Genomic DNA, 24,960 nt, shown 5'->3' on the forward strand with positions numbered 1-24,960 from the left:
CACCCATTGCCACAGCAACGCCCGCGCCCTGCCGCACCGCGAAGCCAAAATAAGGGCCCGACGGTGGGTTTTTGCGTTTTGTTTGTTTTTTTAATATATAAAAATATAGAGCCCCCCCCTCCCCGCGCTCGCCCAGCCGGAGCCTGGCCGCGCAGCTGCGCCAGGCCGCACCCCAGCAGCAGCCCCGAGCCCGGCTGTGGGGCAGCCCCGTGCAGGCTGCAGAGGGGCGCGGGTGGCCTTCGGCTGCCACCCTCCCTGTTCTGAGCCTGCGGGCACCCGGCACACCACGGCTTCCCCCCCGGCCGCCACTGCTCAGCCTGATCCTGCTTGAGCTGCACCACATCCATCGTGCCCGTGCCGTCCCCTACGGTGGATGGAAGTGGCCGTACAGCTACAGGTACTGCAGTATTAGGAACCCACAAGGTTGACCCATCCTGCAGAGCAGTTAACCAGAAGGTTAACCTGGTGACTGCACTGTCCATATCCTTTCCAAGCAGATACTCTCTGTTAACACTGCCTCAGCCCAGGCAGATGAGCCTCTGGTTAAGATGGTCACCAGACCAGTGGAAAGTGAATAGCTAAGGGTGCTGGGGGGTCCCGGTTGTACAGCAGTTCAACCAAGCAGCACTGGCCAGAAAAGTCCTAGGGCTCCAGCCGCCTCCTGATCTCGTCAACAAGCTTTTCTCTTGGGATATCAACCTACAAAGCAAACAGAGAGGAGGAAATAACAGCACTGGAACCCTGAGCAGAGCATGGCTCAATCTGGCCCTAGGGGTTTGCTGTGGATACCAACACAGCTTGTGACTGGCTTTCTAGAGCAGTCACCTGACAGATCTGTGCTACAGTTCCCCAAAGGAACAACATCACTGAGGGAAAACCTTTCGGTAATCTAGATTTTTGGAAGCACTTTTGAAACCTGGTGTAAAAATGCATTCTCACCTCCTCTCTTGTTGCGACATTTCGCAGCTTGATGACTCCATCTGTCAGCTCTTGCTCTCCTACAATAGCAGCAAGGGGAATCCCTGTGTCCTCACAATACTGCAGCTGCTTCAGCAGTTTAGGATCCTTCTTGTACAGCATCTCTGCCTAGGAGGGAGTAGAAAGGGTGAATCATTAATGCAAAATTTGCTCTGATGGATCTTGGAACAAAACAGCCAACACCAAAACCTGCAGCAAGCAGTTGCCTTTAGCGTTCTCAGCTGTTCTCCCTCTCTGCCTGTGCAATCTCAGACAGGCCCAGATCTTGAGGAGACAAACAACTAATGGAGTTGGCCTTGCTGTGCTACAGCTCCCTTCAGGCTCTCCCTTCCTCACCCATAGCAGTGCCAAGCCCATGTCCTTACTTTACCTTGATCCCTGCATCCCACAGCTCGCAGATGAGCTTCAGTCTTGCAGCAAGTAAGTGTTTCTGAGGTGTAGCCACCAGCACTTGTGTCTCAGTTGTTCGAACTTTCTCCCCAGAAGCCTGCAGGGACAGACACACTCATGGGAGTGACTGGCTCTAAGGGAATCTGCAGCTCACAACAGAAGTTTGTCTTCAGATCTCAACTTAGCTCCCCAAAACAAGTATACTTAAAAGCTAACCATGACCATTCACTGAATGTTACTCAGCAAGGCTAACCTTCCAGAAGCTAAAAGTGTGCGCAGATAAGACAACCTGGGCACATTTAATGACTGCTCCAGAGAATATGCCTTGTGACATGCTACTTTGTTGTGTCCTGCTGTTCCCGTGGGACCTTGGCCTTCCTCCATCCCAGGTGGGACCTGGACAGCTTTCCAATGTCTCCTTTGATTCCTTAGGTACAAACACATCGCCTCAACCCCACTTGCTATGAATCACAAGCTCAGAACTATACACAGAGTGATTAATTTCCTCACAGGCTTTCCTAGGGTACTCAGTACAGAACAAGTGCAACAGCTGTTACCAATCCCAGGGACAGAAATCACAATCTCAGGGACAGAAAACTTCACAGGTGAGAGACAAGAACAAAGTGACTGGAGCACAAAGTTCAGAGCCAGTACCAGAGCTCTGGGGCTGTCTTTAATACTTCCTTGGTGTCTGCTATGAAATGCTGGCCTCACCTGCCCATACCTGCATCCTTATGGGCCGCAAGAAAGGGCTCTGTCTCCTGTGCATGGACATTCAGCCATGAGAGGAACCACATTCTACCCCCAAAATTCTTTTCCCTCAAACAATGGAGCTGTAGAGCTCTATAATAGGCAATAGCTGGCTCCTAGAGCCCTCTCCCATGCACTGCCTGCAGCACCTACCTGCACTCTCTGCTCTAGGATGGAGAAGATCCGCTCAATCCCAATGCTGACTCCCACGCAGGGCACCTTCCGTCCTTTGGGATCAAACATCCCCACCAGCCCGTCATAGCGACCACCTCCAGCCACGCTCCCAACGCTGACTGGCTCCTCCACATGGTCATTCTCCTGCTGCAGCAGGACGGCCTCAAAGATCACCCCCGTGTAATAGTCCAGACCCCGCGCCAGGCTCAGGTCAAAAGAGATCTGTAGGACACAAGGGAAGCCCCGTCACTGCGTGCACTCGGGGGGCCCAGGCTGCCCAGCCACGAGGGCAGCCCCCCCCCTCCTGCCTCTGCACCCCCTCACCTGCCCTGTGATGCCAAACAGGGTCAGGTACTCAAACAGCAGCTTCATGTCCCCCAGCCCCTCCTTGGCCAGCTTGTTCTGTGACAACTTGGGGTCCTGGAGAAGCCGCTCGATCAGGTCCAGGCCACCTGTGGGAACGAGCTGTGCCTCACGTCTGCCAGTGCAGCAGCACCCGCAGCGATGGGCCTGGCCAGCCTCGTGCGCGCCTCGCACCGCTCCGCCGCTGGCCCTCCCTGCCTGGCCTAGAAGAACAAGGCCAAGGGCTCCAACCCACAGCGCTCACCGTGAAGCTGGACATACTCCCCGATGCGATCTGCAGCCTCGGGAGAGAGCCCCTTCTCTCCTACCATCTCGCTCCTCACTTCTTCCCACGGCATCTGTGAGGGGAAGAATATGTATTCCTGCAGGACATTCTCATCACCCACTGTCTCCACCAGCCCATGTATTCACAACAGGTGCAGGAAGACAGCAGTCAGCAATCTCATTAATGATCCACGTCTCTCTCACAGGAACTGTTAACAGAAACCACTGGAAACACCAGGCTTTACCCTTAACCACGCCCAAGAGCAAGAGCTCCCCAAATCCTTTACAAACACTAGTGGCTCAGCTGCTGTGAACCTTTTTATGGTAAGAATAGCCACAATACTGCCCAGCCCAAGATACCCACCTCTTAAGACTGGAAGTGATCTCCCCATGAGCACAATACTTACTCTGTCCAGCTTGTCCACAGTAGAGCACGTAGTTAAAAACTTGCTCTCTGGGATGCCACAGACAGCAAACACACCATTCAAAATCCGACGGTCATTGACCTGGGTTGGGAGAGGCACACTTAGCTCAGGGGACGCCCACTGCAACACCGTTTCTTCTTGTCCCAGAGGTGCGGGACGCTGCAGCTGTTGGCGTTCCCTGGTGCCTTTTCACCAGTGCCTCAATCCCATGGGAGGCGAAGGCACACAGGTATGAAACCCACTTGGCTCTGATCTCACCTTTATGAGAAAGTCCCCAAGTTGCAGGTCACTCAGGATCTCGTGCACAATCTTTAGGCACTCGGCATCGGGAATCATTGGGTCGAACTGCCCAGCGATGTCAAAATCCTGGGGAAAGAAGCAGCAGAGGCTCCTGGCACAGCTGAGGCGCTTCAGCTCCGCAAGGCACGCCACACAGCCCTGCAGCAGCTGAGAACAGTCGCAGCGCCCCACATGGTCTCGGCTCCTCGCATGGCAGCAGCCACAACACTCACGCACTGGTAGAACTCCCTGTAGCGGCCCCTGGTCGTTGCTGGGTTGTCCCGCCTGTACACCTTAGCGATGTGGTAACGCTTCATGTTGGTGATCTTGTTCATAGCCAAATAGCGAGCGAAAGGCACCTGGAGGGCCAAGGAGTTAAGGACAAGAACGTGGAAAATCCCTGCGCTGCAGAAAGCTAAACCTCAAAGCTCCCAGTCTCCCTTTCTCTTTGCCAGCCGCTCCACGATCTCCAGGGAGATCATCAGCCCAGGCTGACGATGAACCACGCTGTGCTCCTCCGACACTAGGACAACCCCATTTTCCTTCTTCTGAACCACAGTACATCAACACCTCGCAAACACCAACCTTTGCTAGGTCATTCTTCCCTCTTAAGGTGCAATCAGAGAGAATTCAACACACAGCACAGGCATATGGACATTAAAGAGAAGAGCTCTTTAGTGAGACATGGAGACGGATATGGCCTGCAATGGACACCTGCTGCATACCCACAGCAAACAGGACTGCTCTCAGAGCTACCAAGGTACTGGAAAGGTGGGATGGGCAGGACAGGAATGCAGAGGTGGGGACTGTAACTGGGAGGAGGCGAAACCAGTACAGTGGCGCATACTAGTGCATATCCACTACTCACGGAAGAACAGGCTGCTTTGTTGCAGATTCTGGACTGGCTGTGTGGTGGTTTGAGGTGAGGTCACACCAACAGCAGCCACAGTGGCTGGGTGCCCACTGCTCGGTGGGAAGGGGGTTTCCATTGCCCTGATGGGATTTGCAGGCAGGGCAGGGCAAGAGCAACCCAACAAGGCAGAGGTGGTAGGACCAGGGCATGGCACCTTCCCCTCCACCAGAGCTGCTGGGACAAGTGCAGGATACAGTCAGGTCATAGCGCAGAGCCAGCAGCTCCCCTCCCTGGTCTTGCAGCTCATAGATGAGCTTGGCGTCCTCTCCGTACTTCCCCATCAGTGTCTCCTGGTGAGAGGGGAAGGGGCTGGTGGGGCAGCAAAGGAGCAGGGTGGCTCTGGGGCACAGGGTCCCTTGGGATGGGGGACAGAGCACGGAGTCTGGCCCCCCACCCCATCCCAGGAGTCGAGCAGAGATCGCCAGGGAGGGCATGACACATCCCCCCTCCAGCTCCCTCTGACATGGGGCAAAAGCAGGGTCCACATTCACGTCCCCCCACGCCGTGGGGACCCAAGAGGGACTGGTCACACTTGCCTGTGCCCCCCGCCATGACCCACACGGGGGGACCTCCCAGCCCTGCCCCAACCCTGCCCCTTCAGCCCCAGGGAAAAGGGACGCTCCCCAGTCTCGCAGAGGAGGGGGAGAGGGGGAGGTATGTCCCGGCGCCACCTCACCCGCAGCTCCAGCACGGGAGTGTCGATGGCGGCCGCCCCGTGCCGCTTGAAGCATGCCACCACGGCGGCGAGCAGCCGGTCGCGGAGCGCCGTGCGGGCGGGGGGGTGGTCGCGGGTGCCCTGGCCCGGGACGGAGAGCGGCCGTCAAAGGCGGGGCGGGTGAAAGGGGAGAGCGGCCGGTAACCGCCGACACAGCCCCCACTCCCGCCGTTACCTTGGGCGTTTTCAGAGCCAGGCCCCGCCCGCCGGTGGCCGAGCCCGCCGCCGGCCGCACCTGCCGATGCAGCAGGCCGCAGTCACCGACCGGACGAGGCGGCCAGGACCGGGAGAAGCTCACCGGGCCCGCAGCGAGACACGGCAGCCCGAGGCGAGGGCCCGCGGGCAGCCAGCGCCCAGCAGCGGCGAGCGGCCCCAGCCGCAGCATAGCCGGTCGCGGGGAGCGTGGCAGCGGGCGGGCCACGTGATCGCCCAGCGCCGCCGCCTCGCGGCACTCTAAGCCAGAGCGGCGGGCACTCGTTGGTACTTGGGCGGACTGCCTCGCTTTACGGCCCGGGCGCCATCGCGCGACAGTTTCTGTTCCCTTGTCGCCCTCACCCTCGACATGGCGTCGGGCAGCGGGGTAGGTGCTGGCGGCCGCTGAGCCGTCCCTGTCGCTTTCTTTTGCTCGGTAGGCCCTGGGCCGTGCCGAGGCTGGAGCCGCGACGGCTGGGGCCGCTCGGGAGGGGCAGGTGGCGGGAAGGGCAGCGCCGCTGGGGCTGGGCCGCGCTCGGGACCTGCTTGCTAGGCCGTGGGGTGAGGGACCCCTCGACTGGGGACGGAGTGGGGTTGGGTATGCCCGGGTGGGCAGGAGCATGTGGGGAGGCCACGTCCCTGATTTTTGCACTGCTGAGCTCTCCGTGTGTGGGCGGTGGGAGTTCTGGGACTCGCCGAGAGGCCCCGATTCCTTCAGGGCTAGGAGGGGGGGACCTCGCGCCGATCTTCCCTTGCTGAGGCCAGGCCTCCCCCGTGGGAGCCCCTGTTCCAGCCGGGTGGCGTGACTAGATCCGAACCTGCCCCAATCCCCAGAGGGGGGGTGCCCACCTACCTTCAGTTTCCCGGGGGGGATCAGCCCATCACAGCGGTCCCCTGGGGCTGGGCAATAGCTCGTGCAGGCAGCCTCCTGCTCCTGTTCCCTCTCTTGACCTGCCCTGTTGCTTCTCGGCTCCTCTGGGAAAGGGTTGCCTGTTTCCTGCCTGGCTCTCACGCTGTCCTGCTGAAGTTGTTGCTGACTGCTCTGCATGGAGAAACTGCCCTTTCTGTGACGCTGATTCTGAAATCTCCAGTGGTTCCTCTGTAACTTGGTTATTTTATTGGCGTTGCTGGTTTGTGTAGTGTGGCAATGAGGTCTTTCTGCCTTTATGGATCCCACAGGATTTGCTGTTAGGAATGCTGAGATCAGATGCCATTGGTGTAGCCTGACTGGAGAGCCAGACTGGTTTAAACACCTCCAGTAATACCTCAGGCAGCTGTCAGCACTGGGGGAGGCTGTGTTTTCCTGCCTTTCTTGGCCAGTCTTTCCTTCACTTGAAGCCGCCGGCTGAGAAGTGAGCAGTGCTGAGAGGGGTCAAGAGCAGATTATCTGCCTGGGCGTGAGATGGGGCCTGTGGTTCATTCTCAGCTGCTGGTGGTTGTGTTCCTGTTAGATTGAGCCAGATTTGAGAGTCCTTTGGTGAGCTTTGATGCTCATATGGGGCAGATCACTTGTTGTCTGACTCTGGAGGGAACAGGAAGCTTTGGGGCACTTCTGGCTTTTAATTATTTTTACTTATTTCATCAATACTTTCTGTCACCCAAAGCAGTTTTTAGATAAAGATTTTAGGGCTTACTGCCACCCCTGCCTCCACCAGACCAATTAAGAAGAGTTCCTTCAGATAATTTCTAGCCAGGGTCTTGTTACACAGTTGGGTTTGATTTCTTTGCCTGTCCCTGGACAAGAGAGGTTGGTAAAAGAGCAGCAAAAGACATTTCCTTTTATTACAACAGAAGAGTGAAGCAGCAAGTAAATTGCTTCCTCTCCAGACTCTCACCAGCTATGATTTGTGATAATACACTGGTATGCAGGAATGTCTAGATTCTGGAAAATACCCCCAAATGTTAATTTACAGTCGGTGATATTTTCTTTTCTTTGGCTCAGGGTGGTTAATAAAACCTGTTATGACATGCTTAAAGTGCTTAAGAAGCTCTGGGAATAAATGAGAATTTTTCTATACCTCCCTAGGGCTTTTTCATTCCTATCAGTAGTTGTTTGTTCCATTTGAAGGATTGCCAGAGGAGAAAACATTAAATGATTGCTGCTGCTATAGCTTCAAATGGGATTTATTTCCTTTGGATTGTGATTGGATTCTTGATTTGGCTGAACGGAGAAGGCAGTGAGGTGTGAGGGGGTTCCTTCCTTCCCAGAGGTGTTTTAAAACACATCCATGCTTTTTCTGATATGAAACTGAGAGCCTCTCACTGCAGTGCCAAGTTAAATGCAGCTTCTAACCACAGGAGAGTTATCTTCTCAAGAAAGTAACAAGTGTCTGAGTTACAAGCTGTGACCGATACCAGGTGCAGTGGCCTTAACTGCAGATGGGGCAGACACTGGGAAGAGGCTGTGCTCATTTGGTGAGAGTAGACATGAAAGGAAGTGGGATTCTTGTCCTGTGACCTCTGCCCTCAGTGTTGGTGACTAGGTAAAAATCCCCCTGAAAAGAATAGTCTTTTGTGTCTATAGTGCCAGCTTCACCTGAATTCAGCTCCTCTTCATGCAATTTATCCTGTTGCTGCTAGTGTAGAGTGCTGTGGGGAGCTGCCGAAGGGCCGGTCTGCCTCAGAGGTGTTTCTTCCCTTCTCTGCATGTCAACAGCATGAAGCTGCAGGAGCAGGACAGCTTACCTTGCATTTGGTGCAGGTGCTTCCCTGATATCTCCACACCCTACCTTGACAGATGGAGTTTCAGAGGTTTTTTTCTGAATTGCTTGTACACGTGTCTCACTTGAAAAACCCATACTAGTTCCTATGATTTCATAGCAAACTTGGTGCTTTGATTCCTGCAATGTGTAGACATGCTGCTGAGAGTAGGCATACACAGCCTTCCGTGCTCCTGCGTTTTAATCAAACTCTTTATAGCTGGTGTTGTGTTTCACAGCTTCCTCATCTGATATTTGCAACTTGGGTTTAATTGACTTTTGGAAGAAGTATGTGTGATCTGCTAATGACTGTGCTGTGTTTGCCAGGTGGCACTTCTGAGGTCTTAGGTCAATCAATTTAAATGCCATTTGTATCTGATTTTTAAACCAAAAGCCTGGGTGATCATCTCAGGAACTATTAAGATAAACTCATTACTTTTCTCAGTACTTTGAAATCCTTCTAGAAGAAGTAGGTGTAGGCCTGCTGAGTGTTATTATCTTAAGCTGCATCTTTAATTCCTAGGTATGAAAACAGAGGATATAGGGATATAATGTAGTGCCCCTAATTTACTGCTGTGGATGCACAGGCCAAGTGATTCCACCTCTTTCCCCAGTCTCCCCTCAGAGGTAGTGAAACTATATTATAAATGTTAATACACTTTGTTTCCTTCTCAGACTAAGAACTTGGACTTCCGCCGAAAGTGGGACAAAGATGAATATGAGAAACTTGCAGAAAAGCGGCTCACAGAAGAGAGAGAAAAGAAAGATGGTGCGTAGTGTACTGACTCCAGGCAAACTTTGCTCATTTGGCAGCGAGTCACCCAAACCCTTTGAGTCTGAGAGGAAGAGAACAGCTAGAAGTGAAATCCTGAAGGGAAATAGCAGCAGTTCAAGGCTGCTTCCTCCGATCCTTTTTCCTCCACTTGCCACTGAATATATGTTTTTGTCAAAAGTAATTACTGAGAACCTTTTCCTCTATCTGCCTGTTCTTTGGGAAGGAAGAGGAGCAATCAGCCCTTGGAAACAAGGACCTCTCAGAATACGACCCAAGTCAGAGCTGGAGGTAGCTCACAGACCTACCTGGTTCTAATAGGAACCAGGAAATAGTGAGGAGGAAATTATATCCTTTACTGACTTACGAAAAAAAAAAAGGTGCACTTTCTGCATGAATCAAGTAATTCCCAGGTCATGGCAGGTCCCTCTTCAAGGGCAACATGAAATCCAACATGTCGAACTTGACCATCTTTTGGTAAATGCTTTGCTTTTTTGTTTATATTTTAGGCAAACCAGCTCAGCCTGTCAAAAGGGAACTTCTGCGGCACCGAGACTACAAAGTGGACCTGGAGTCGAAGCTGGGGAAAACCATTGTTATCACCAAAACTACCCCTCAGTCAGAGATGGGAGGGTAGGTTGTGGTCTTTTTGTTAGTCTCAGAATTTTGGTGGTGGGACTGGGGGTCTGTTACACAGCAGGGAGCCCTTACAGTGCACCAGGTGGATTTCCCCCTGTGTTTTGAGCCTGGTGCAGTGGTGCTGCACTGTATTACACCTAAACTGGGTCTTCTCAGGTAACATATAGAAGAGATGGCAGCTGGCTGAGCTCCTTCTGACATTATTTCTTGATATTGGTGTTGCCCAGCTGTAGAAACAACTGAGGCAGATCTCTGCTGTCCACTTGAGTTTCTTTAGCCAGAAGGCCTGTTTGCAGTGAGAGCCTATCTGCTGTTGATTTGAGTTTCTGATCTGGATATATGTGTGCTGGGAATGGGAGAAACATCCAGATACCTGTCCTTAGGAATGGTGTTTGGCCACTGTTTGTGTGGATTGTGTTTGACCAAAGGCTGAAAGGATTCTTAGCTCACCCTAAGCCGTCAAGAGCTTGAAAAGAATGCACTGAGTTTGTGTCATCTCAAGGGTAAGCCTGTTAGTGTCTCACTGTCGTAGCCTAATAGCCAGCAGTGCCAGGAAGATGCACAGCCCTGAACAGCATCCAGGGATGGAAGTGCAGACCCTGGCTGGATTTTTGCAACAGCTCTTAAGATGGGCAGAAAGCCCTGCTATATAAATCAGGGAGTTGTTCCTGTGAGGTGATAGGGCCAGGAGGACTCACCTTTCAACCAGGTGAGAGCCTTCAGTAGGCTGCAGTCCAGAAACCAGGGCTGCATGGCCAGCGCTGCCTTGGAGGAGGGCAGTCGAGCCCTGCAGTGTCACAGAGTCCATCCCACCCTGTCGGTTTTGGACTGGAAGGGGAAGATGCTGCGGCTCACATATTTATTACAGATCAGCTCATAATTTGGTTTCTGTCATTTGTCAGAGTGTTGTCAGCATAAGAGTTGGTACCTCCAGTGTTAACCCAGGCAGCTCTGTCAGTCAGGTGTGCTCTTGCACATTTCTTTTCACTGGAGCTCTCCATAATGGAAGTAGCTTCCCTCTTGATGTGGAGAAAGGACCCATATGTCAAGCAATATGCAGATTACACATTGTCGATTATCTCAAATAGTAGTTCTGTGAGATGAGGTTTGTCTCATGCTTTGGAGTTAATTTTTTCTCTCTCCTGCCAGATACTACTGTAACGTATGCGACTGCGTGGTGAAAGACTCCATTAACTTCTTGGATCACATCAATGGCAAAAAACGTAAGGAGAATTTTTCTGCCTTGTTGGAGGGCTGCTGCAGTGCTGTGGGCTGTTCCCTCCGTGCACCACCAGTGCCTGAGGGCTGGATGCTTATACATGTATGAAAGTGTGCTTTGGAGATCAGGATGTAGGCAGTGTTTGCTCGTGAGAGCTGTGGAGGTGCTGCCTTTATCTCCTGGCACCTTCCAGGTTGCTGGACCATTTTTATGGAATAAGCCCAGAAGAAACAGTGATCAGTGACTCTGGTTAGGTTGGTCATGTTTTTCCCTCTCAGAGTGCCTGTGCTGCAAGAAGCCCAGAGTCAGCAAATCCTGATGTCTCCTCTGCAAATCTGGAAGGAGGCTTTTTTCGCAGCACCAAGGCTTTAAAGAAGTTCTTAGATAAGTAAAAGGTATGGGACTAGCCCATTTTTGGATTGGAAGCTTCTCTTTGTAGAATTTGAGTATGAAGCTCAAAACTAGCTAGCCCCTGAGCTCCAGAGTACGGATAGAGTTGACAAGGATGGAGGCTGTGGTTTGATGAGGATGAGGATGAGTGGGAATAGGAGTGGGGCAGTTTGACCCTGGAGTTTAGCAGTGTGGTGATGTTACTGTCCTGTACCTATCTGTGGTTCTTCTCTCCATTGCTGTAATGATGCAGTCAACCTAGGCCAAGATAAAGGCAAGAGAAAATAATTCCTGGTTTATCAGTCTGTTCCATTACTGTGTTTAACTTGAAAAAGAGGACTGTACCCTCGTTGAGCTGACTCTCATTTCACAAATGTGGGTGCTGCTTCTCCTTGACATGTTCAGACAGTGGGGAAAGTGGAGAAAGTAAAGGAGCAGCAGGACGCACTGACACACTCCTGCGATGTTGTTCTGCTCCTGAAGGTGATTTGGCTCCCTGTGGAAGTCAAGGAATGGCCCTTTTACAAAAAGGCAAACCAGACCTGCACACTTGGCTGTTTGAACCGTTAAGACATGTGTGTGTGTGTGAGAAGAGGACCTGAGGGCCAGTTTTCTGTAGCTAGGAAAAGAAAAGCCAACGTGTTAAAGCCCTGTGCTTTTATGTGAATGGGAGGAGGATACTGAAATGCCTTGTTTGCCATGTTGGGAGATCAGTAGTAAGTCTGTATGAGAGCATCTGGAATCAAAAATCCTGGCATGACTTTGTGCATGGGCCTGAGATGAAGAGTTAAGCTGGGGTTGGAAAGTGGCTTCAGTGTAATATGATTTACAGAATAAGTTTGGGAGCTTTTGATCCAGTCTGTAAATCTGGCTGAAACCTGCTTGTTCTTGGTAGCTCTCTTACTCGTTCTTGGTGTGTAGGTTGAGCTTCCAAGGACTGATGCATCCCTGGGACAATGTGCATGGCTGCTGGAGACAACAGCCTGTTTGGATTCACCAGGCAGTGCGGGCTGGACACATTGCAGGGGGGGGCCCTTCAACCTAGGCTTACTCATGAGCAGTAACCTGGGAATCTGCTCTAAAGAGCCACTGAATCAGAGGCCTGGCTTAAGATTTCATGTCTCTGCTTTAGCTAGAAATGTCCTGTGTAATCAGGATCTCTGAGTGAGTGCCACTGATGACTTGTTTAGCTTCTCCCACAGCTGAGTGATGCCAGCCTGTCAGTTTTATTCCGGCTCCTCTTTCCACACTCCAACCCTTTTTTTTCCCCCCCGTCTAAGATTAAATTTCCTGAAGTGTCAGAACATCAACATGATGGGGAGCATCCTAACAAGGAACCTTAAAAGAATAGGCTGCATTCTCCTTCTTGTTACAAGTGATGCACGGATTGTTGTAGTCACTGGCTTGTTTAGGTTATGTTGTCTCTAAAGCCCATCCACTCTGACATAAGAAATCCCAGTCTGTGTAGGAATATGGGATCAGATGAGGACACAAAGTGTGTGCCTCTCTGTGAGAGGAGGCACTGCTGTGTCACACTCCCCGGGCTGGCTCTGGGTTACCTGGCACGTTCGTGGTGAGATATGGTGTGGAGTCCCTGAGGGCTGGGCTATACCAGGCTCTGCCACTCGGGAGTATGGGGGGACAGTGCTGCTCCCTGCACTTGGAGTGGTGGGCAGCCCGCGAGTCAGTGCAGTTAGGTCAGGTTGGAGCACTGAGCCTTGTGGGTGTATGGCCATGTGCGTGAGTGTAGTCTGGCCTGGAAGCTGCTTTGAGAGGATGGATCATGGGCAGGAAGATGCTGCTGTACTGAAATGCTTAAATTGGCATTGGGGACAGGGACTATGTGCAGACTGTCAAAGGCTCCAAGTATTGCTGCACATGGCTGATTCCACTCCTGTTCTCTAGACCAGAGAAATCTGGGCATGTCCATGCGGGTGGAGCGTTCCACACTGGATCAGGTGAAGAAACGCTTTGAGGTGAACAAAAAGAAGATGGAGGAGAAGCAGAAAGATTATGACTTTGAGGAGAGGATGAAGGAACTCCGCGAGGAGGTGAGTCTGGGCAATGACTGATGAAGCAAAGCTCCCTGGAAACATTTTTTGTGAGGAAATCAACCCTCGTTCCTAATCTTGTTCCACGGAAGCCTTGTTGTTGGTATCATGGGCTTATCTGCTGCTGTGAGTGGGTTTTGTTTCTTCATTGTTTGCTTTTTAAAAAGTTTGCTGCTGCTGTCCCTGGAAACCTTTTTCCCCTATTTCTGTGTGAGGATAACTTCTGATGCTTCAGGTTTCCACTGAGAGCAGCACAAACCTGACAGTGGACCCATTTTTTGTCTCCTATTGGCTGTGTTTGAACTTGTGTGCTCTGATAAACAGACCTGTGTCTTTGTCCCTTATCTTTCATGGTTCTTAGGATTGCTGTGATCCTCCACGTGGCACATTGCTTCTGTGTAGCCTCCCTGAATGTGGAAGGACTTCATGAGCATTGTGCTGTGGTGTGAGATGTGCATAGAGGCAGTGAAAGACAGCAGATTCCTCTCAAACCTGGGCTTAAGTGTCAACTCCCTGACATGAAGATCAAGTTTATTTGAAAACCTGACAAAGTTCTGACAGTTGAGGAGCTTCCATGGGTGCTTCTCCTCCATCAGCAGTCGCATAACAATGAAATGTTAAATATTGGGGCCTGTTTGGGTGTCTCTGCTCAAGCCCTAAGCTTTGCTTCACTGCAGAGGTGCTCTGTTGGGGTGCACACAGAGCAGCCCTGTGCTCTGCTCTCGAGCAGTCTTTGGTGCTGCTGAGCCTGATCTGTTTGGGGGAGGCAGAAGACGGGTGCCTTGGCAGGGCAGGGAGTGCTGTGGGTTGAAAAGTTACTGCTAGTCGATGTATGGCAACAAAGAAAGCAGCAGCAACTTTAGGTGTAGGTTTCTGCAGGGCATGGCTGTCTTCGGTAGCTGCAGTGCAGCGGGCGGTGATGGGAATGGCAGGAGCAGTTGCTAAGTTGGGAGCCGAAGCCATGCTTCTGTGTCACCCGGTACAAGCCTGGCGCTGTTCCAGGGCTTGTGATCCTTGCAGAGCAAAACACTTTGATTAGAGCAGCACAAACTCTTTGATGCCAAAACCCCCCAAAGCCGCTCAGAGCTTCAGCTTCTGTTCCAGTGAGCAGCTGTCACTCTGCCAAGCTGAAAGCCAACAGACAGCAACATTCAGCATCACGGTCACTGGAATGGGGCATTGTATGAGGGAAAGGCCTGCTGCTTTAAAAACAGCTCCTTCTTGCCTCAGTGTTGATTCCAGACGAAACTTCTGAAGTTTGTTTGGAAGAGAGCATTCCTTAACGCTTATTTTTGGCTACATTTTGTGTGTGTGACTCTGCTCTTGGGTTGGTAGGTAGAGTGGTCTGGAAACAGTGGGAAGCCTCCTCCTCAGAGACTGCAGACCAGGATTTCTGCTGGCTATTTTACTTCCTCAGACACGGCTTGGGTGCTGTTGGTAGGACTTGGGTTAACTGTGCTGTGCCAGGTGTCTCAAAAGCTTACTTGGCTCTGGAGGTTCAAATTGTTTTGCTGTTCTGTCCCTTGCTGCAGGAGGAGAAAGCCAAAGCCTACAAGAAGGAGAAGCAGAGAGAGAAGAAAAGGCGGGCAGAGGAAGATTTGACATTTGAAGAGGATGATGAAATGGCAGCTGTGATGGGTTTCTCTGGTTTTGGTTCAACCAAAAAGAATCACTGAGCAGCTCTGGACTCTCCTCTTTCTTGAAACAGATTGTTTTTACCAGGGGACTCTGGATAACTCTTAAAAAGACTTGATTGAGGACTTGTATGTAAATCTCCCAGTAGAAGTTGGCTGGAGGAGTCAAAAAGCGATTCCATGCTCTACCTGTGCTACAGAACGAGCTCCACCTGTCATTAGCTTCCTATCTCCTTCTGTGTCCTAGATCTGGCTGCTCATCACTGCTCTGTGGCCTTGTGCGTGCAGGGAAGTGTTCTGCTGGGTACGTTTGTGTGTCAATAAAGTGCAACAGTTCTTTACAGGTGGCCTGGTTCAGGATTAATCTAGTTGTCAACCAGGCATTGTTGTTCTGGGCCCTAGTTTTTCTAGTTGTCAGTTGGGCTGTGTGTTTGAGACATGGAGTGATTCAGTTTCTTTTTGGATCACATAACTGAAGGAAATGTGCCACAACAAGCGGTGTTGAGTGGTACAACTGCATCTTTATGGCTTGTGCTGATCAGAGCTGGTGGCTGCATGGAGCCTGGGTTGCCGAAACTTTTCTGTGTATTTTATCTGCAAGGGATACCTCCCCGCTTTTCTTTGTGTTTCATCCCATAACTTTGGTATCTTTAAGGCAGGGGAGAAATTCCTCCCCACAACTGATCTAGGATAAAGCGAATGAAAGAAAGGTGTGTGCAATTTTCCAGAAATAAATGGATCATTTTAATGGGTCCTTTGGTGAGAGTTTGATTCCTTCTTTGTTTCGAGAGCTTCTGCTTCCCACCTCCCAAGCTGTGCAGAGCTGGTGGTGGCAAAGGCAAGGTTTGTTGCCCCCTTCTGTCATAGCTCTGACGGTTGCCCTATGCAGACAGTTGACATCATTCTTGGCTTTTTTAAGTAATTATGGAGACGGCTGTAACAATGTGGAAAGGGGAAGGGAAAGGGAGGACAGCACTGGGGACCTGCATTTCCAGCAGGTGATCCAAAAGCAGGCTGGGCTGCATTCCAGATTTTACCAGCTTTAGTATATTAGGGGCCATTTTTTTCCTGTCTACTGGCTATCAGTGTCTTTTCACCTCTGCCCTTCCCTAAATCCACTTCATTTCTGCTTTTATTTGCCTCAGTCAAACCTTGTGTGACTCATTTCCGTCTACAGTTAGGATTTATATCTTGCGTGGCTGGGTTTTCATAGCTCTGTCTCACTCTCCTCTCTGTTTATGTATATTGATGAAATCCTTGCTCTTGCCCTTCTCTGTACTCGTATGAAATTTCCAACCCAAGGAAGGCTGCAGTGTGTTTAGCCTGCTCTTTCTAATACATCTAGAACAAATCCTGTAATGTTGTGCTGCTGTTTTAATTCCTTAATCTTAGACTGCTGACAGCTTCATTGCCTCAGGTCTTTCCGCTTCAATTCAGATTATAATCCCCGTTGAAGATGCTATTGAAATGATATATAGCCAGTCAGATACAACTGTCCTTGGAGGTTTGACCCTTTTAACTTGGCAATCCTTTGACTTCGGCAAACGCTCTCTGAGCACACGAGCTGCAAGGGCAACTTTCATTCCAGCCACGTACCTAGCGCTGTTCAGACTGCAGCACGTGGCTCTGGCTGAATGGGAGAGAGGAGACGCTTGTGCCTTTGTGCCCTCCGGGGTGCGAAAGGGATGCTGCCGTGGTTTCATATGCATTAAAAGTTTAGGACGTTTCAGAGAAGATTTAGCAGCAGCCATTTTATCCCAGCCACCAGCTCTGCAGACAACCAGAGCCTTGCTGCAGCCTGAATTTGGTTTGCGCTGCTGGGGAAGGGGCGGAGGCTGCCCTGCACCCTCCCTCTGTCCTGGATTGTGACCTTGGAGCCAGTGGATGCTGCCTTGGTTTCCCTACAGAGCATCCTGCCGTTCTTGTCCATTCTGGTGCACCTGAGGGGTGAGGTTTGAAATGGGCAGCACCCGAAAAACCTTCCCAGGTAGGTGGCTCTGTTTGTGCAGCCTCTCGCTGCTGGCTGGAGCCTGCCCAGGCCTGTGCCCGCTTTCCCAGGGCCTGCTGCTCTTGGTCCCTGCAAGATGGGGAGGAAACCCCTCTGCCATACAGCAGCATGGGAGAGGGCTTTTATTACCGAGATTCCTCTTTGTTAAAAAGCCTGTCGTACCTGCACTCCGTCTGGAGGCCATCTGCATCCTCTGGGCTTAAGCCCCAGCCCCAGCATCTCCACGCTGCTGCTGCCTGGGCCCAGCACTGGGGAGTGCAACTCTTTGTCTCGGCGGCTTGCTGGGAGCAGTGGTGTGTGCGGCAGCAGATACAAGCTCTTGCTGGACTCCCAGCAGCGGGAGCTGCCTCTAGCCAAGGATGAAAAGCTGGTTTCATGGGAGGAAATAGTATTTAGAGAAGAGACAGATAACATTCCCTGCACCCACCGCATTAACCCTTTGCTTCCACCGCTGCTTAGTGCTGCTGTGGGGTGTTAACCCTTTGCTCATGGCCCCCAACGCTGGAGCAGTGGTTCTCCATGAGTCTTCGCTAGCACTCGCCATCTCCGTGCTGAGTTGTAAAGGCTGTTGGTGCTGAATGTGCCCGTGTGGGTCAGGGCTTGGGGATTTAATTGGAGAGAGGGAGCCCCAGCCCTGCAGCTCTCCTTGCTTTCCCCCACCAGCAAACAGGGCTGGGGTGCTCTGTGCCTCTTGCCTAAAGGGGATGCAGCCCTTCCACGAGTTAAAACTGGCATCTGGTCGGGTAAGGAGGGGTGTTTCTCATGGTTCCCACATCAAGGCTGGGGTATCCTGCCTGGTCTCACCATGAAAGTGTTTTGAGGTGCCTGGAGCTAGCTTGGTCATTGTTCTCAGTGCCTGGGCAGAGGGAGGACTCTGCCCCTGTCACAGTGCAGTTCCTCACTGTGTGCAGCTTGGAGGACCTGTAGGAGGCATCTCCCAGTTCAGCAGACCTGCCTGCACCCCGTCTGTCCCAGCTGGGCTGGGGACCATGCTCAGCCTGCTACAGCCCCTTCCCATTGAACATTGATGGCAATGCTTTGGAGAAGCACTTGGGTGGCACAGCAGACCCTAGAGCAAACAGAAATCTCTCTTGTTCCCACCACTTCTCTCCCCCACCACTTCACTCCCAGCTGCTGTCTTCCCTGGCCTCATCCTGGGAGGGAGGGCTGAAGCCTCATGGAGGGGGGGGGCTGAGCGCAAACATCCAGCTGCTTTTCCCCTTTCCTTCCTTCAGAGGGACCCGGGAGGCTCTCGGGCAACCTGCAGCCTTGCCCTCTCCTGCTGGCCCACCTTCCTCACTCTCTTCCGGTCCTGCTGTGGACTAGAGCAGCAGCAGCTGGATCCAGCCCAGCATTCCTACTGTCCCGGTAAAATGGCTGAGATCAGGGACCTGGAGCAATTCTGGAGAAGGGGTCCCAGCCTGGCCCTGTGTGTTACTCTGCCTTGGCCAGCTGAATCATTACCTGCTTCAGTGACTTTATTAGCAAAAAGACCCAGCTTTTTAGCAATTTACACCAGCTTTACATCCCTCCCTCCCAAAAGAGAGGTTTAAGAGCTTGGCAGGAGCTCCAGTCCTCCCACTGCTGAGGCCATAAGCTACCGTTGCCCCACTTAGGCAGCCACTCTTGCCATTTGCCGTCATTAAGCTAAAAAACATCCATAGGCGATATCCCCAGAAGCCCCTGCTTCTGCTTCGCTCTGACCCGGTACAGCAGTGCCAGGGGATGTACCACCAAAGCCCCGCTCCGCTGGGGATGGGCTGTGAGGCTCCTGGGTCCCCCAAGCCTGTCAGATGACCTGCTGCTGCAGCACCATCCCACACAGCCCTGGAGCCAGCACTGCTGCTGCCCCCAGCTCTGCAGACACCCGGTTTACTAAGTGCCACCCCGGTCAGGCAACCCTTGGCCCAACCTGTAACCTGTGCTCATGCCGAGGGACAAGGTGGCTGCAGGGGAGAGCCTGATCTGTGCAAGGGCTGGTTGGAGCTGGGAAGGGATGGAAGGCTGGGTTAGGGGAAGGTAAAGACTTGGGGGGGGGGTGTGGGGTGTTGTCCCTGGGCTGGGAGGTGTTTGCATCCCATCTGGAGCTTGGATGGGAAACATGGACACCCATTTTTCAAGAAGGGCCAAGGAGGGAGTGGGGGCACCTACAGTGAAGTGGTGCCTGGCCTGGAGGACTCAGCAAGTGCATCTTTGTTCATTCATTTAGGGCTCAGCCAGGTCAGGCCACAGATGAGGCAGGAGGGAACAAACAGTGCTTTTGAGTGTTCCAAACTGGGAGGAAGGAGACAGCCCCAGTGGCTCCCCCCATCCCTGTTGGAACTGCTGCCACAGCCACATTGGGCTGGAGGGTTGCTGGAAGAATGGATGGTTTTCTGCTGGGCTTGGTGGTTGGGCTCCTGAGCAAAGGGGAGGTATTTCTTTGTCACAAGTAAAGTAAAAAAACATTATCAGCCACAGAATAAACAGCTCCAGGCTGCAGAAGGATCAGGGAGAGGGCGAGATGGGGAGGGTGATGGGGAGGAGCAGAGGGAGCACAGGGACAGGGCATCACAGGAGGTTTTTTGGGGACTTGTGATCTCTGAGCAAATTTCTACTGTTTGCTGCATACCAGCGGCACCATTTCACCAACTTGTGCCTGCCTCCCTGTCACCAGCTTCGCGGTGCAGAGCGCCTGGGGAGGTCAGGGCCGCTCTGTGGAGGGCTGTGGGAATATGGTCCCTGCTCGAGAGCGGAGAGCTTGTGATCTGCCAGGCAGCCGGGGAGCCCCGGGGGCACTGCCATGGCTTTGTTCCTCCCTCTCTTTCTTTTCCACCTTCAGATTTTTTTTTTCCCCCACTGTTTCCAGCCTGCTGTGTATGCAGCACTCCCTCCCCCTTTCCACCCACAGTTCCTGTCTTGATTTTCCTTCCCCTCTACAAATATGTGTTCCTTAGGGCTTCTTCTCCTCCTCCCTGTCCAGCTCCCCCCATCAGCACTGCCTCCCCAAACATGGTCTTTTTTTCCTCCCTTGCCCCCTCTCCCTGTTTTCCCACAGGCCCTTCTCACCCCTTCCCCTGCCCGCTCCTCTCCCCTTCCCTCCAGCCACTCAGGCTCCCGTTCACTCACTCTCGTCTCCCCTTCTCTGACAGTTTGGGGGAAATCTGTCTGTGTCAACACACAAATTCCATTATTTATTGGCTGAGCAGAGCGAGGTCCTACACTCGTCTGTAATTGTCTGTAGATCAAAGCGCCTGCTGATGGCAGCTTTGCCTTCTTGCAGCAGAACACCACCCCCAGCTTCACGCTCCCCATCCTCCCGGGGGAGTCGGGTGTGTGCGTGTCGACACCCTCGATGACTGATCTCCCAGACGGAGAGGAAAGAAGTAGGGCTGGTGGGGGAGAAAAGGGAGACCTGGAGGATCTACAAAGCTCCTGGGAGCAGGTGGGGATGTTGGGGGGTGTCTCAGGGGGCCACACAATCCCCAGCAGGGTCTAGGGGAGGGTGGGAAGGTAAAGGTGGTCCCTTCTTGGGAATGGGGAAAGAGAAATAAAGTGATGTGGGGGACAGAGAAGCAGAAAACATCCCCATATCTTTCCAGGACTAGAAGAATTGGAATTTCTTCTCCAGAAATGCATCCCCAGAGATCCAGGATGGCTCCATACAAGCAGATGGCTAAACCCCAGAAACGGGGACAAAGGAGAATGTGCCTTTTTCTACCTTTTCCTTCTGAAACCACCAACCTAGCCCAGGGATGTGGGACTTCAAAATGAAATGTGGGCATCCATTTGCTGTTTGGGTGTTGTTGCAAAGAGATGTGTGTGGGGAGAGGAAACATCCACCCCAGCTCCTGCCGCTTGGCCTCTTGGCTGGGGTCTCAACTCCAACATTTCCCCCTGCTGTTTAGCACGTTGCTAGAGGAGAGGAGAGGAGAGGCCAAGGGAAGCTGTTAGCCTTGTGTTTGGGTTGTGTTAGGGTTATAGCCCCTTCCCTGGAGCTCTGTGGAAGCTGACAAGGTACTCCCTTGTGGCTACAGGACCTTCTTATAGGAAGGAGCAGGTCACATTGGTCACATTTCTTGTAGGACCACCCACATGGAGGGGACAGCTGCAGTGATTTCTCTGCTGGAGGAGGTGAGGTGAACTGGAATCCCTCTCGCCAGAGCCAGTCTTCCCACTTCATCAAGATACACTGGGGAACTTGGGCTTGGCAAACACATCAGCTGTTCCACATGGATCTGCAAACACCAAAAGACATAGACACCATCAACAGTTCTGACACCTTGATCCGCTCTCACTGCCCAGTGTGTGAAGCTGGCTCAAGCCGTGGGTCTGCAAGCCTTTAACTGTCCTGTCATCCTTGTGACACCTCCCTGGCTCTACCATCAAACCTCCTCCAGCTTCTTTTTGCACAGAGTTCAGACAGTTTCACTTACACTTCTCCCTGTAACATATTTTCCCAAGCCTTAAATCAGTTTTTTAATCTTCTTTCAAAACTTCAGGCGCAGGCGCTGTGCACAATATTCCAAGATCAGTCACACTGGTGCCTGACAGAGGCGAGGTGTTACCTCCTCTCTTCCAAGGCCTCTGCTTTTCCCCCCATGCAAGCAACACACCACTGCCCACCTTTACTTTCCTGCTTAGTGACCCCCCTTTCTTCTCAGTCCTTCCCGGAGGAAAGGAGGCATTCCCACAGGACATCTTAGGGGAGAGTCTCTAAAAGGATGCCCACGGCAGCATGAGGCCCAGCTCTTAGGATAATAGGGAGACAGCTCTTCTTCTTCTTTGAGTCCAAGGTTTACTTTCCTGCTTAGTGACCCCCCTTTCTTCTCAGTCCTTCCCGGAGGAAAGGAGGCATTCCCACAGGACATCTTAGGGGAGAGTCTCTAAAAGGATGCCCACGGCAGCATGAGGCCCAGCTCTTAGGATAATAGGGAGACAGCTCTTCTTCTTCTTTGAAGGTCTCTTTCTTCAAGAAGGACAAGCCACCAGCTGTGAAAGCAGCTCCCTTTGCAGGCTTGAGTTTGCAAAAAAAAAAAACCCTGACTGAAACAGGAGCAGAGACCTTGGCTGCTGGAGCTGCTAGTGAAGTTTGTGTCCTACAGGGAGCCAGAACTGGCTCACCTAGAAGCTGAGCAGGACTGGCCCTCCCATGTCCTGAAAATGCTCAGACATAGACGATGGCTACAGAGGGTCTGCTCAGAGCTGAGCCTGTGTCTCAGCCTCCATCTGCCCCAGGCAGAGGGGTTGTGCACTTGTTCCCATGTGTTGCTGGCCAGAGGAATCCAGTGTACTGAACCAGTATTGGCCCTTGCATTGGTCACCACATCTTCTTCTCACCTACAAACCACATGGGACTTCAGGAAAACTTTACTGACATCCTCTGAGTCTAAACCTGCCTGGTGCAAAAGGTCTACCTGCACTGCTGCCAAGGAATACAAGGGTGCTGAGCAACTCAAGCACCTTGCAGGACAGAGCTCATGGACCAAGACTTCCAGTGCAAATGGAGCTCCAGCATCCTTCATTGCTCCATACCCCACCTCTGGACAAGGCGTCTGTGAAAAGAAATGGCTCCTTGACAAGCGCGGGACCCACAATCTCTTGAAACCAAGGCTCTCCGGGCAGTGAACTCCCTCATCTTGGTGACCACTTCCCCTCTGCTTAGTTTGGGTTGCTACAGATTGGGGCTTTCCAAATCACACAAAGTTTTTAATCCGTCAGGACCTCTGGAGGTCCCTGGTGCATCCCTGCTCAGAGCAAGGCCAGTAGATCGGGGTGCTCAGGAGGATCTCCAAGGATGACAATTCCTGCCACAGTCTGGTCCCTGCACCAGTGTTTTACCAGCCTTGCAGTGAAGATTTTTTCCCTAATGCCTAATAAGAATTTCCCTTCTCCAACTCATGTTCGTAGCTTCTCATCGTGTCCTTGTGCTCCTCTGAAAGGAGATGGGGCATGTTTCATGTTTTGCATCCCAGCACCCAAGGGCAGGCAGAGTGCCCCACCAGCCCTGATAAAACACACCAAGACGGCCACTATCCCTTTCAGGGCACCACTTTGTCCTCCCAAGGGAAGACAGCCAGAGCTTCAGAAGGGAAGGAGCACTGATCAGGGCATCCTGCTGCACAGAGCTTTGCAGCTTCAAAGAGAGAGCCCCTAGCACCTGACCCCGCACAAGCAACCAGGGACTGACTTACCAGCCGCGGGGCCAGGGCTGCTCTCATCTTCACTCAGGAGACCCCCGCCTCCCACTGTGGTTGCCCTCTTGGGCACTGCAAACTATAACTGCTCTTGCTTTAAGCAAGAAAGGAGCAGCCACATGCACGGCTGGGCAGACGGGCGCCTTGGGGAGGTGGGGGAAGGGACGTGTGTTCTGGCAGGGACAGCTTTTCTTACGGACCCTTCTGCTGCCCCAGAATGCAGTGGACAGGAAAATGGAGTGATGGTGGTGGCTGGGCAAGGTTTGTTGCCTGCAGGCAGCTGGGTGAGTCCCCCAACCCTTTGCTCTCTGCGTGGCTTTTCCAAGGCGGCTCAACCTGCGGCATCTCCTGCTACATCGCACCCTGATCTCTCTGGCTGGCCTTGCCAAGGCACATCAGTGCTGACCTGCGGCAACCGGCCACCCGCCTGCCTATGCCAAGACATCTCAGAGACACACACACCCCCCTCCTTCTTCTAGCTTCCAGCGTCTTCCAAAAACAAGCTTCTAGCTGCGTCCTGATTCCTTATCCCAAGAGAACAGGGCTGGCAGCTGAACACTCCCCTGCATCACAAGAGGGGACTTAAGATCTGCAGGACATAAAGTGGGGTGCTAGCTGGAGTGCTAGACTGTCCCCATGTCATCTCCCCCATCCTGCTGTTCACCCTCCTCTGCTATGTTGCTCCAAACAAGGCTCTTTTTTGCATCCCACATCCCTCTGCAGCACCCCCAACCACCCTCAGCCTGTGCTATTTCCTTCAGGGAAGGGATCCTCGAAACAAGCCTGTACCCACTCTCAAGCCCCCCACTTTTGACCTTGGTCCCCTGGAATCGTGGGGGCTGGGGGGAGGCAGGAATGGACCCCAGGGTTGGGGGAGGCAGGAAAAGGAACAGGATGGGACTATCCTGTGACGTCCCTCGGGGTGGGGGGAAGCAGGTGAGGGGGGACACGAGGATGGATCTCCCCCCAAGGAAGCAAGCAGCCATGGAGAGCTGGGCAGGGGGAGTAGGGCAGGGGCCGCCAAGCAGGAAAAGGGCAGGCAGGACCGGGCAGGGGGCGGGGGGCACGGATCCTGCCGGAATAGGTTGCACCTGTTGGGGGGCGGGGGGCATGAATATTTTTATCTGAATCAAACAAAAGGGCGAGAGTCTCTCTGAGGATTTCCCACAACGCTCTTCATCAGGGACGGGGGAGGACTGAAGGGAAACGAAACCCTCGAAAATCTCTGTGTCCAGTGTGGTTAGTTCGTTCGTTCCTCCACCCCCACGCCCCCCCCACCACCCCCCCGATCCTCCCTCTGGCCTGGCCAGCCCTTGGGGGACTCCCGGAGCAGCCCTGCCCCAGCCTTCCCACCTCCGGGGTCCCAGCCCCGGGTAGGGCTGGGCGGTGAGGCAGGGCGCGGGGGGGGTCAGATCGGGGATGGGGGGGGGTGGTGGGATGAGAAAGAAACGAGGGGGAGATGACTACGACGCCGCCAGGGGTGGCCCTGGCGTGGGAGACGGTGCGGGGGGCCGGGCCGGCCGTGATCGGCGCTTCCCACGCACCCCGGGCGTCACTTACCGGGAGCCGTCCCGATTCCACCTGCGAGCGGCCGGGCCCACGCGTGACCCGTCCGCACCGCTCCCTCCCGCGGCGCCCCCCGCCCCTACCCGCGCCCCCCCCGCTAAGCGGCCGCCCCACGAGCGCGGCACGTCCCGCGTGGGTCGTGCTGCCCTCCCAGGGACCAAACCCCCTTTCCGCAGCCCGACGAGCCCCTCCAGCCTCGCCGCCTCTCGCGCCCTCTGGTCGCCCCTGCAGCCTGCCTCCCCCGCGGGTCCCCGGGAGGGGGGGAGCGTTGAAGCCGGCGGTTCCCTTCTCACCGGGGACCGTGAGGCAGAGACAAAGGCGGTGAAATATCACTGCACAGCTAAAGCCGCTCCGAGCCCCGCC

At 53.2% G+C, this 24,960-nt stretch overlaps 2 protein-coding genes across 3 annotated transcripts; one reads left to right on the forward strand and one right to left on the reverse strand.

Moving 5' to 3' along the window:
* Nucleotides 1–95: 95 nt before the first annotated feature.
* LOC130153616 (histidine--tRNA ligase, cytoplasmic-like) lies at nucleotides 96–5,720 on the reverse strand. Of its 2 annotated transcripts, XM_056348700.1 has the most exons (12): nucleotides 5,427–5,720; nucleotides 5,213–5,332; nucleotides 4,731–4,826; nucleotides 3,857–3,982; nucleotides 3,603–3,710; nucleotides 3,327–3,425; nucleotides 2,900–2,993; nucleotides 2,617–2,744; nucleotides 2,272–2,514; nucleotides 1,349–1,465; nucleotides 940–1,086; nucleotides 96–699 (listed from the first exon to the last, which is right to left on the reverse strand). In XM_056348700.1, the coding sequence occupies exons 1-12, from the start codon at nucleotides 5,634–5,636 to the stop codon at nucleotides 643–645; spliced, it is 1,545 nt and encodes a 514-aa protein (XP_056204675.1). In that variant the 5' UTR covers nucleotides 5,637–5,720; the 3' UTR covers nucleotides 96–642. The 2 variants fall into 2 exon arrangements, with proteins under 2 accessions (XP_056204675.1, XP_056204674.1); XM_056348699.1 differs by having other exon boundaries at nucleotides 4,731–5,645.
* ZMAT2 (zinc finger matrin-type 2) lies at nucleotides 5,698–15,599 on the forward strand. Its single transcript, XM_056348719.1, has 6 exons — nucleotides 5,698–5,831; nucleotides 8,818–8,911; nucleotides 9,424–9,547; nucleotides 10,703–10,776; nucleotides 13,068–13,213; nucleotides 14,746–15,599. Exons 1-6 carry the CDS (start codon nucleotides 5,814–5,816, stop codon nucleotides 14,887–14,889), a joined length of 600 nt encoding a protein of 199 aa, XP_056204694.1. The 5' UTR covers nucleotides 5,698–5,813; the 3' UTR covers nucleotides 14,890–15,599.
* Nucleotides 15,600–24,960: the final 9,361 nt, after the last annotated feature.

This window comes from Falco biarmicus, chromosome 8, assembly GCF_023638135.1.
Source record: "Falco biarmicus isolate bFalBia1 chromosome 8, bFalBia1.pri, whole genome shotgun sequence".
In the NCBI taxonomy this organism is placed as follows: Eukaryota; Metazoa; Chordata; class Aves; order Falconiformes; family Falconidae; genus Falco; species Falco biarmicus.

What these genes read in the sequence shown, in the direction of transcription:
- LOC130153616 (XM_056348699.1), bottom strand. Translation starts at nt 5,636, where the DNA reads ATGCTGCGGCTGGGGCCGCTCGCCGCTGCTGGGCGCTGGCTGCCCGCG. An exon ending in CTGTGGACAAGCTGGACAGA is followed by an intron (nt 2,994 to 3,326) that starts GTAAGTATTGTG and finishes TTCCCCTCACAG; the next exon opens with ATGCCGTGGGAAGAAGTGAG. An exon ending in TCCTAGAGCAGAGAGTGCAG is followed by an intron (nt 1,466 to 2,271) that starts GTAGGTGCTGCA and finishes CTGTCCCTGCAG; the next exon opens with GCTTCTGGGGAGAAAGTTCG.
- ZMAT2 (XM_056348719.1), top strand. An exon ending in TCACATCAATGGCAAAAAAC is followed by an intron (nt 10,777 to 13,067) that starts GTAAGGAGAATT and finishes CCTGTTCTCTAG; the next exon opens with ACCAGAGAAATCTGGGCATG. An exon ending in TGAAGGAACTCCGCGAGGAG is followed by an intron (nt 13,214 to 14,745) that starts GTGAGTCTGGGC and finishes CCCTTGCTGCAG; the next exon opens with GAGGAGAAAGCCAAAGCCTA.